Source organism: Neovison vison, chromosome 5 (genome assembly GCF_020171115.1).
Source record: "Neovison vison isolate M4711 chromosome 5, ASM_NN_V1, whole genome shotgun sequence".
Lineage (NCBI taxonomy): Eukaryota > Metazoa > Chordata > Mammalia > Carnivora > Mustelidae > Neogale > Neogale vison.
In genome coordinates, this window is record NC_058095.1 from 21,316,261 (window position 1) to 21,328,088 (window position 11,828).

At 38.7% G+C, this 11,828-nt stretch overlaps 2 protein-coding genes across 2 annotated transcripts; both read left to right on the forward strand.

The window, feature by feature from the left end:
* Positions 1–3,692: 3,692 nt before the first annotated feature.
* Positions 3,693–4,181, forward strand: LOC122906260 (keratin-associated protein 1-3-like). Its single transcript, XM_044248006.1, has one exon. It carries the CDS (start codon positions 3,693–3,695, stop codon positions 4,179–4,181), a length of 489 nt encoding a protein of 162 aa, XP_044103941.1.
* A 6,775-nt stretch (positions 4,182–10,956) lies between these two features.
* On the forward strand, positions 10,957–11,475 carry LOC122906256 (keratin-associated protein 1-3-like). The gene has a single exon (XM_044248003.1). It carries the CDS (start codon positions 10,957–10,959, stop codon positions 11,473–11,475), a length of 519 nt encoding a protein of 172 aa, XP_044103938.1.
* The last annotated feature ends 353 nt before the right edge of the window (positions 11,476–11,828 follow it).

The window sequence follows — 11,828 nt, forward strand, 5'->3', positions numbered from 1 at the left end:
AAGGATAAAATTAAAAAAAAAAAAAACACCTAATAAGAACTTCCCTTTTAATGGATAAAATCTTTTATTTTAAAATCAAAGAGGTAAACCAGTGGCTGGAGATAAAGGGAGAAGGGGAGTGATTACTCAAGATTATTAGGGTTTCTTCTAAGGCGATGAAAAAGCTTCTAAACTAGAGACAGGAATGGGGGTTGTAAAACATTATGGATGCACTAAAGGCCACTCAATTGTACATTTTTTTAAGATTTTATTTATTTATTTATTTGACAGACAGAGATCACAAGTAGACAGAGAGGCAGGCAGAGAGAGGAGGAAGCAGGCTCCCTGGCTGAGCAGAGAGCCCAATGTGGGGCTCAATCCCAGAACCCTGGGATCATGACCTAAGCCAAAGGCAGAGGCTTTAATCCATTGAGCCACCCAGGCGCCCCTCAATTGTACATTTTAAAATGGTTTAATATATGTTATGTGAATTTCACCTCAACTCAAAAACTAAGTCAAAGGGATGCTATCTCCACTAGCATGACTTCACCAGAATTAGAAAAAGTCACCCCCTTTAGGTAGACATAGTCTGAAGAATACACAGCTTACTGAGCTTGCGCATCTTTTTGTGAAGAAGATTCTCCAACCTCTGAGTGGACAAAGCCCCCCAACAGGGGATACCTACATATTCATACACAATGTGTCTAAAACTTGTTCAATATTGTGCCCCTCATATACCACTCTCTTATCTCCCAACAGATTAGGAAGACTTAGGTTTGCTGTACCTTTGATTTAGAAGGCTTCAGATTAGACCCGAAAGAGCCAGGTTGACATTCAGAGAAAAAATCTTATTACTTGATTTAGAATAAAAAGTTGGGGATGTTCAACTCTTTGGTATATAAACCACGTCTTATCACTCAGGAGCCTAAGTAAGGCAGAGGCAGCTAAATTAAAGAACTAGTAAAATGGACTTTAAGGAATTGAGAGACACCCCAAAATTTACAGTAAAAAACCCAGAACCTTGATCTCTTAAAGAAAAATAACTCAAATATTAATATCTATAAACAGAAGGCAAATATTCAACAATAAGAGACAAACACATCCTTTCTCCAAATGGTACTATTGGGTCTGGGCCCCATTGCTTAAATGAAGTAATGAAAACCAAAGAGAATATGCATAGTAATAAAATACTTTTTTAAATGTAAAGTTCCTGGCATTCTTTTCTCAAAGAAGACCACAGATGGGGAATTCCAGCCTTTAAACAAGTCTGAAAAATCTACACAGCGAAACATCACAAAGGACTATAACTTCTTACTCCATTTGTATGAGAACCAATCAAGAAGAAACAGATTTAAGTGATAGAAGGAAATAATTTTTATTTTCTTGACTTAGGGAAGATAAGAGAATATTCAGATTAGTCTATGGCAGAAGAACAGAATTCTCAAATTTAAGTGTCATACCTTATGTGATGGATTAATCTTATGTAACAACTTGACTAGCTTACGGAATCCCCAGATAGCTGGTAGAACATTTTTTCTGTGTGTCTGTGAACTAATTACAGAAGGAATTAGTATATGCATCTGTAGAATGAGTAAAGAACCTGGGCTTTCAGCAATGTGGGTGGGTATCATCCGATCCTTTGAGACCCCAAACAGAACAAAAAGGCAGAGAAAGCATCAACTGTTCTGTGGCCTAAGCTGGACATCCATCTTCTCCTGCCCTCAGACTTCAGTGCTCTTGGTGGACTTCTCAGGTTCCCTATTTGTGTGAACCAATCCTTCACAATAAATCTCTTCCTACATATTTTTATATTTATCCTACTGGTTCTGTTTCTCTGGAGAACTCCATCTAAAACACCTAATAATTCTCTGAGGGCAACAAAAGACCAGAAACATGAAAACTGAGTTAAGTTTTGCACCAAGGGAGATGCTATAAACAGTGCCACACCAGAAAAGCCAGAAATGGAGACCTAAACGACAATACCACTATGTCCAGTGCCCTTACCAGGAAGTATTTCAACTCCTCAAACATCTAAATTTTTGCAATGGGAGATAAATGTTTTTATTATTTATCATTTGTCAAAATAAAAGATTCTACTTAATTTAAATATGAATGAAGTAGCTCCAGGAGATTGTAATGGTGATAAATCTACATGTTCCAAACATCCAAGGTAAATAAATAAATAAATAAATCAGCTTATCAAAGAATCTGTGTGGTAGATTTGCTTAAGGAGAGGAGGCAAAAAATTCACATACCTTTTAACTCACATTTGATATGGGATTTGAAAACGTCTTAATTCTGATTTGAGAAGAGTTATGATCTTAACTCAAAGCTGTCATTTCTGGAGAAGCAGAACTAAAATTTGGTATTCTGATTCAAACTCTGTATGTGGTATTTTAACTTCCATTTCCCTACAATATAATCCATACTCAATGAAAGCCAGGTCACCTTTCATCGTACCTACACAAAAATTTCATCTTCACCCTCATCAGTTGTCTCAAATTATACTAACTTTCAACGAGTTGGACTAGTTCCTAATATACACAGTAAACTGCAAGCTGCTGATCTAACACACCATAGTGTGTCATGTGCTCCAGTGTTAATATACTGTCATTTTTATGCAGTTAAGGATATTTAAATCTAGAAGACATCCTAATACCAAAGTTTAGATGAAGTCTCAAGTCAAATAGATTAACCATTTTAAAAGCACTTGAGATTTTTCTCAAAACGTGCTTATTATGGAGTTAAAAAAAAAACACCAAAAATTCCCAGAGAAGTCCTAATAAATAGTGTTTTTACTCATCCAAAGCTCTGCCTTTCTTCCCTGGACTCTAAAAAGTTTGAAAGTGAACAAATTTTTACATCTTTCTTTTACCCTTTGATTTTCTCTACAACAATTGCTTACATGGAAAACAGAGTACTGACTGCAGTGGTTGAATAGAGTTCAGTCTGGAGTCAGATGATGTAAATTCAAATTTCAAATTCACCACTTGCTGCTGTGAACCTGGGCAAGAGACGTAAATCTGCTTGAGGCTCAGTTTCCTTACTTGGATGATGGAAGTAGCTATAGGCAGGGCTCATATGACTGCAGTAAAAATTAAATGAACTGATAAATGCAAAGCAGTCAGAACCATTTGCACCAAAGTGCTCCAGAAATTGTGATTAGTAACAATTCATCCGCATTCCTCAGTCCCCCAAAAAAGCATCCCTTTCTGGCCAGCTGGATCACTTTGCTTCATAGATTGAAGATGAAAAAGATAAAGAGGCAGTAGTTGACATTGGAACCACATTTCTGGGGATTAAACTGTCATGTGAGACCCAAGAGCGCAATTATCAGAGTCAACACTGAGTAATACGACATTCCTTAAAGGTGAGGCATCAATTATTCTTAAGGTAATCACCAAATTTTAACAAATATGGGGCATTATGTGTTATGTACCCAGGGAACGCCAATGACTACTTGACGGTAGTAAAGAATCTTAATTGAAGACCAAATAAAATGAACTTACAAAAGCTTTCAGAAGTTGAACAAATAACTCAGGAATAGGGCAATTATTATTCAGAGACAGATTATTTATACACAAACAAGGAAGAGATTTTGAGAATTATGTAAACCATAGCTAGTCAAGGCTTATAAAAGGCCTGATGTGGAAGTCACCACCAAAACTCAAAAACTTCTCTTAGCAACCCAACTCTCAACCCAAGTCCTGACCATGGCCTGCTGCTCCACTAGCTTCTGTGGATTTCCCACCTGTGCCACCAGTGGAAACAGTGGCTCCAGCTGCTGCCAGCCCAGCTGTTGCCAGACCAGCTGCTGCCAGCCCAGCTGTTGCCAGACCAGCTGCTGCCAGCCAACCTGCTGCCAGACCAGCTGCTGCCAGCCCACATGCTGCCAGACCAGCTGCTGCCAGCCCAGCTGCTGTGGGACCAGCTGTGGCACTGGTGGTGGCCAGGAGGGTGGCTCTGGAGCTGTGAGCTGCCGAGTCAGGTGGTGCCGCCCTGACTGCCGCGTGGAGGACACCTGCCTGTCCCCCTGCTGCGTGGTGAGCTGCACGCCCCCAACTTGCTGCCAGCTGCACCATGCCCAGGCCCCCTGCTGCCGCCCATCCTACTGTGGACAGTCCTGCTGCCGCCCAGCCTGCTGCTGCTACTGCTGCCAGCCCAGCTGCTGCCAGCCCACCTGCTGTGAGCCCACCTGCTAAAAGCAAGCCTGCTGATTTCTGATTTGAAGTTTCAACCTCCAAATCAATTCATGAACTAATTATCTCTTCTACCACCCATGGATGACTAACAAATTCTTGAATTTTTATTTGGTTTTTGTTGTGGGGGATACCAAATATTTGGGCCTCACAGACCTATCTAATTCCATTCAATTCCGGAAAGACCTTGATCATCCCAATGACGTTGCCAAAATACAAACTTAACTCAAGAAATTGCTTCAGCACACATTTGAATCTACTCTGTGACTCAGTGTCACCGATGCCACAGAAGAATCATCTGTCCTATATTTACCTCCTATACTCCACCTTTCTGCAAACTGCACTTTTTATGAAAGAGGAATAATATACCAACGCCGATTAAATTATATCTATTTGGTGCAGCAAACATATCTCTTTCTCTTCATTGAGTGTGTTTGTGATACATATTTCATAAAAAGCCACAAAAGATTTTAGTCTACCTTTGCTATACCACAATTATTTTGAGGAAATTTTATCAGATCTAATGGAGGTTAATCCCCAGAGAAAGATAGAGCAGAGGCAGTTATAAAGGGCCTCAGAAGTGGCACAGGCTCTATTTCCATATCCTGACCTCATAAAGTACTTTTATAACCAGAAAGTTATAGAAGCCAGGAACTCTGAATCCAGAGCCAGAATATGATGTATTTTTTTAAGTCTGTTAAAGGAATGCTCTTTCACGCAATCTTCAAACCATGGGAATATAAGGCTAATATATTACACTCTTCCATTTATACATAGCCTTGCAGAGTAAAGCAAGAAAGCTACAAGTTGCAGAAGGCTCTCTAAGGAAATATGCCTTTAGTTAGATGGAGAATTTTACTTTTCCCATTTCTAAACTGAAAGTGAAGATAATAATGTAACTAATTTGGTTTAAAATTTTCACTTAGAAATACATATATTTATTATATACACACACATGTATGCATACATAATACACAACAAATGGAAAAAAATACATACAGTGAACTTATACATATTTATTTATTTATTTGACAGAGAGGGAGAGCACAAGAAAGGGGAGCAGCAAGCAGAGAGAGGAGAAGCAGGCTCCCAGCCTGATGTAGGCCTCGATCCCAGGACCCCGGGATCATGACCTAAGCTCAGGACAGACACTAACCTGGCACACCAGAATGCACACAGATCTAAACACAGCATTAGGAAATACTTCATGAATCTGGGTAGTTTTCAGACAAGGATCAAGATTAATTTGTGTTTTCTCGGACTCAGAACTGGAGGGAGCCAGGGCCTCGTGGTCAGTTGAGCAACCGATTCTTGGTTTCAGCTCAGGTTGTGATCTCGGGGTCATGGGACTAAGCTCTGGGCTTAGCTCAGAGTCTACTATGGCCTCTTTCTCCCTCTCCTTTGGCCCCTCCACTCTGCTTCTTCTCTCCCTCTCTCTCTTCCCCTCTTCCCTTCAGCCTCTCCCTCTAAAATAAATAAATCTTAAAAAAAAAAAAAAAGAACTGGAGGGAGCTGAAGATAATTCTTTTTCATTAAAAACATTGCTTTGGTTAATGGGGCGCCTGAGTGGCTCAGTCTTTAAGTGGCTGCCTTCACCTCAGGTCATGATCCCAGGGTATGGGGATTGAGCCCTGTATCGGGCTCCCTGCTAGACAGGAAGGCTGCTTCTCCCTCTCCCACTCACCCTGCTTGTGTTCCCTCTCTCGCTGTGTCTCTACTCTGTCAAATGAATAAATAAAATCTTAAAAAAATATATTACTTTGGTGAAGATTACAATACTTTATTCATTAAAGAGTTAATGGAATAGCATGGAGGACATGGGGAGTTAGAGAGGAGAAGGGAGTTGGGGGAAATTGGAAGGGGAGGTGAATCATGAGAGACTATGGACTCTGAAAAACAATCTGAGGGATTTGAAGTGGCAGGGGGGGTGGGAGGTTGGGATACCAGGTGGTGGGTATTATAGAGGTCATGGATTGCATGGAGCACTGGGTGTGGTGAAAAAATAATGAATACTGTTATGCTGAAAATAAAAAATAAATTAAAAAAAAATAAATAAAATTTTTAAAAAAGAGTTAGGAAGTCAAGAAACTAGAAAGCATGAGTAAAAGATAACATGTAAGCAAAGAATCAGTTTCCCCAACATTTCTTCTAGAGACCTGATCTAACCTAGAAGACACCCTTGAACAACAGAACCAAAATGGAAACATGTTTTGTCCTCTTGTTTCTTTAACTACTGACCACATTCAGGTATCACTACCTAAGAGTTCCTGCTGAGAAAAAAGTATAAAATAAAATGACAGGGGACTTGGATAAAATGCAAATCTGGCTACTTATCATTACAATACACTGCCAATCATTCCTTCCTTCCTTGATTCAACAAGTCTTTACTGAGTGCCTATATTCAAGATTGTGCAGAAGGCACTATGTAGAATACCAAAATGAATCAGACATAGCAGATCATGCCCTTAAGGAATGAATGATCTGGAAGAGCAATTATATAATTTTAGCCCTGGAGTGTCTGAGAGATCATCTCATTTTACAGATGAATAAAACAATGTTCAGGGGGATTAAGTATTCTGAGGTCACAGAATACACTTGATGGTAGAACCTGTTTGAGAAGCCTGTTTAGTTCTATTAACTTAATTTAGTTCTCATAATCACCTAAAGCTGGACTCCTTTAAAATCCCTTTTAGCTTAAAATTCTATGATCTCTTTAATTCAAAAGCACAAACTAAAAATACTTGTGGATTTGTCAATAGGGGGATGACTGAATAGACTGTGGTATGATCACACTTTGGAATAGTGCATAGCTATTTAAAAGAATAACTAATACATATGGGATAGGCTAAAAAATTAGATAAGCTAGATAAAATGGATAAATTCCTAGAATCACATAATGTATCAAAACTGAATCATGAAGAAATAGAAAATCTAAACAGATTTAGTGAGGAGATTAAATCAGTAATAAAAAAAACCTCCCAACAAATAAAATTCCAGTACCAGAAGCCTCACTGGTAAACTTCACCAAACGTTTAAAGAAAAGTTAAAAATCAATCATCCTCTAACTCTTCTAACAAATTAAAGAGGGAACACTTCCAAACTCACTCTATGAGACTAGCATTACCCTGATACCAAAGCCAAAGACACTACAGAAGATAAAACTAGAGACCAATATCCCTGATAAATATTGATACAATAGTCCTCAATAAAATACTACCAAACAGAATTCAACAGTACATTGAAAAGATTACACACCACGACCTAATGGGATTTTATCCTAGAATGCAAGGATGGTTCAACAGACAAAAAAAAAAAAATCAATGAATATAATACATCGCATAACAGAACAAAGGGGGAAAACCCATGATTATCTCAATAGATGGAGAAAAAGTGATTAAATTCAACATGCTTTCATAATTTAAAAAAAAAAAAACAGAAAACAAAAACACTCAACAAACTAGGAATAGAAGGAAAGTACATCAGCCTGGTAAAAGCCATATATGAAAGCCCACAATAATATCATACACAGTGGTAAAAGACTGAAAGCTTTTCCTCTAAGATTAAGAAAAAGAGAAGGTTGCCCACTTTTATCTATTCTATTTCTTATCATACTGGAAATCCCAGCTAAAGCAATTAGACAAGAAAAAGAAGTAAACAGCATCCAAATAAGAAAAAAAGTAAAACTGTCTCTTCTTGCAGATGACATGATATATAGAAAACCCCAAAGACTCCACAAGAAAGAAAGAAGAAAATGTTTAGAACTAATCAACAAATTCAGTAGAGTTGCAAGATATAAAAAAAAAAAAAACAGCTGCACTTCTATATACTAACAACAATCTATCAGAGAAAAATTAAGGGGGCCTGGGTGGCTTAGTTAGTTAAGTGTCAAATTCTTGATTTTGGCTCAGGTCATGATCTCAGGGTCGTGAGACTGAGCCTTACATCAGGCCCCACAATGGGCATGAAGCTTGCCTAAGGTTCTCTCTCGCTCCCTCTCCTTCTCCCTGCTGCTCTCCCTCTCATTCTCTTTCTCTAAAAATAATAATAATAATAATAATAATAAAGATAAATCAAAAAAAGAAAGAAAATTAAGAAAACAATTCCATTTATAATAGCATCAAAAAAGAATAAAATACTTAGGAGTAAATTTAACCAAGGAGATGAAAAATCTGTATACTGAAAACTAAGAGACATTGTTGAAAGAAATTAAAGAAGGTACAAATAAATGAAAAGGTATTCCATGCTCATGAATTAGGAGAATCAGTACTGTTAAAATGTCAAACTACTCAAAGCAATTTACAGATTCACTACAATCCCTATAAAAATTCCAATGGTATTTTTCACAGAAATAGAAAAAAAAATCCGAAAATCTGTATGGAACTACAAAAGACTCTCAATAGCCAAATCAGTCTTGAGAAAAAGGCACAAAACTGGAGACATCATACTTCCTGATTTCCAACTAGATTACAAAGCTACAGTAATCAAAACAGCATGGTACTGGCATAAAGGCAGTCCTATAGACAAATGGAATAAAAGAAAGAGCCTAGAAAGAAACCTTTACATATACATTCAAATAATTTTCAACAGGAGTGTCAAGATCATTCACAAGATCCTTGTGAGAAAGGACAGTCTTTTCAACAAATGGTGCTGGGAAAAGTGGATATCCACATGCAAAACAATGAAGGTGGGCTCTTACATCACACCATACACAAAAATTAACTGAAGACATATTTTAAAACCTAAAGTTAGGAGATAAAACTGTAAAACTCTTAGAGGAAAACACAGGGAGACATGTGTTTTCCATGACACTGAATTTGGCAGTGATTCCTTGGATATGACACCAAAAACATATAGAACAAAAATTAAAAACACAGATATTGAACTATATCAAAATTTAAAACTTCTGTGCATTATAGGACCAATGAACAAAATGAAAATTCAATCTAGAGAATGGGACAAAGATTTGCAAATCATATATCTGATAAGAAGCTAATATCAAGAATATATGAAGAAGTCCTACAACTCAACATCAATTAAAAATTGGGCAAAGGACATGAATGGACATTTCTCCAAAAAAGATAAACAGCCAACAAACACTTGAAAAAAGTTTTCATATCAACAGTTATTATAAAAATGCAAATCAAAACAATAATGACATATAACCATACCCACTAGAATCCCTACACTCAAAAAACCCAGAGTGTTGGCAAGGATGTGAAGAAATTCCACTGTTGGTGGAAATATGCAGCCACTATGGGAAACAGTATGGCAGTTACCCAAAAAACTGAAAACAGAATTACCATGTGATCTAGCAATTCCACTTCTAGGAATATAGCCCAAAGAATTGAGAGTATGATCTTGAAGAGATATTTGTACACCCACATTCATGGTTATATTAATCATAATACCCAAATGGTTGGAAACGGGCCCAGTGTCCATCAGTGAATTAATGGATAAACAAATATTGCTGTATACATACAATGGAATATTATTCAGCCTAAAAAAGGAAGGAAATTCTGATACATTCTAAACATGGATGAATCTTGAGGACAGTATGCTAAGTGAAATAAGCCATTCATTAAAAAGATGTATGTAGAATTCCACTTACAGGAGACACCTAGTTTGGTCAAATTCATCAATACAAAGAGTGAAAAAGTGATTACCAAAGGCCTAGGGAGGACAGAATGGAAAGGTTGTTCTTTAACAGACAAAGAGTTTCAGTTTGGGAGGTTAAAAAGAGTTCTAGAGATTGCACACCAATGTGCATGTACTTCACACTAGTGAACAATACACTTAAATAGTTAAGATGGTGGATTTTATATTATATTATTATAATTAAAACTTTTTAAAAATACATATAGACCCCAACTTTTACTTAACTAGATGAACAATCTTTCTATCTATCTATCTATGCTGGTTTATGTCTGCAAAAGCAGGGGAAAAGGTGTCAACGAATAGGTACCCAACTGTTAATATTTATTATTTCTGAAGTACTAGTTTTGGAAGGGATGGGTGTTTTGGGGAAGAGAGGAAAATATTAAATTTCTTCATATGCCTGTGTACTTGTTTGACTTGTTTAAAACATGTATTCATTAATAGCATACATTTTTAATTAGTAGAGGGAGAAAACAATCTACCAGCAAAAGTCATTAAGGATTTCAATTGGAAATGGATAAAGGTAAAATCCATTGGATGGATAAAGGTAAAAATACTGGTTAGAGCTCTTGTATCCTCTAACTTGCACAGACAGATCCTAGAAAGCCATAGTGCTTTTGGATGCTGATTCATTTAGATAGCTCATGTCTTGATGACACTAATGTTAATCATTCCAAATCTGAACAAATTCTATTTATGAAGTCCTGGTCTCAAGTGACCACTTAGGAAGAAAACGCTCAGTTTAGACAAACTCAGCCTAAAGGTTAACAAAGGACAAGTATGACAAAGCAAGCCAGGGTTGGCCCAACTCTAGTCTCTCATGTGATTCGCATAAAGAGGTGTTGCTCTGATTGGCTTCCATAATGATCCAGAGGGCAAAGAAGAAATACAATGAGACTTAATTGAATAATGACCAAAGCAGTTATTGAAATGCTATTAATAACTTTCTAAACAACTCAGGGATCAGCCAATCAGAGACTTACTTTGCAAATGGTATTAACGAGCAATGTTGAATGTCAAGGAAATATGCAGCTCTAGGAAATATATAAAAGGCCAGCTGTAGAAGGTGCAGCCAAAGCTCAAAAACCTCTTAGCAACCCAACTCTCATCCCAAGTTCTGACCATGGCCTGCTGCTCCACTAGCTTCTGTGGATTTCCCACCTGTGCCACCAGTGGGAACTGTGGCTCCAGCTGCTGCCAGCCCAGCTGTTGCCAGACCAGCTGCTGCCAGCCAACCTGCTGCCAGACCAGCTGCTGCCAGCCCACCTGCTGCCAGACCAGCTGCTGCCAGCCAACCTGCTGCCAGACCAGCTGCTGCCAGCCCACATGCTGCCAGACCAGCTGCTGCCAGCCCAGCTGCTGTGGGACCAGCTGTGGCACTGGTGGTGGCCAGGAGGGTGGCTCTGGAGCTGTGAGCTGCCGAGTCAGGTGGTGCCGCCCTGACTGCCGCGTGGAGGACACCTGCCTGCCCCCCTGCTGCGTGGTGAGCTGCACGCCCCCAACTTGCTGCCAGCTGCACCATGCCCAGGCCCCCTGCTGCCGCCCATCCTACTGTGGACAGTCCTGCTGCCGCCCAGCCTGCTGCTGCTACTGCTGCCAGCCCAGCTGCTGTCAGCCCACCTGCTGTGAGCCCACCTGCTAAAGCAAGGCTGCTGATTAAGAAAGAATGAAAGGAGAAGCTAAGCAAACTGCTCTGATCTCTGAAGAAGTGTTCAATTTTACTCCCATGCTTAGTATCATGATGTTTCTAAGCCACTCAGAAATAATGAGTCTTAGACAGGACCCTCTTAGATGTGCTGAACTAGCATGCTGAAAGCATGTATCAATCAAAGTATCTAGATATCCGGCCTTGCTTGAAAAGGCACCAGGGTGGGGTATTTCTTCATTTCAGTGACATCTCTGGTCTCCTCCCTTTCTCTTGATCCCCACTTATTTTCAGACATTTCTCCTTGAATATCCCCTTAATTTCAAATAAAATGTTAAATGTGTAAAGCA

Excerpts from the sequence above, each read along its gene's own strand:
- LOC122906260 (XM_044248006.1), top strand. The coding sequence starts at position 3,693 with ATGGCCTGCTGCTCCACTAGCTTCTGTGGATTTCCCACCTGTGCCACC.
- LOC122906256 (XM_044248003.1), top strand. The coding sequence starts at position 10,957 with ATGGCCTGCTGCTCCACTAGCTTCTGTGGATTTCCCACCTGTGCCACC.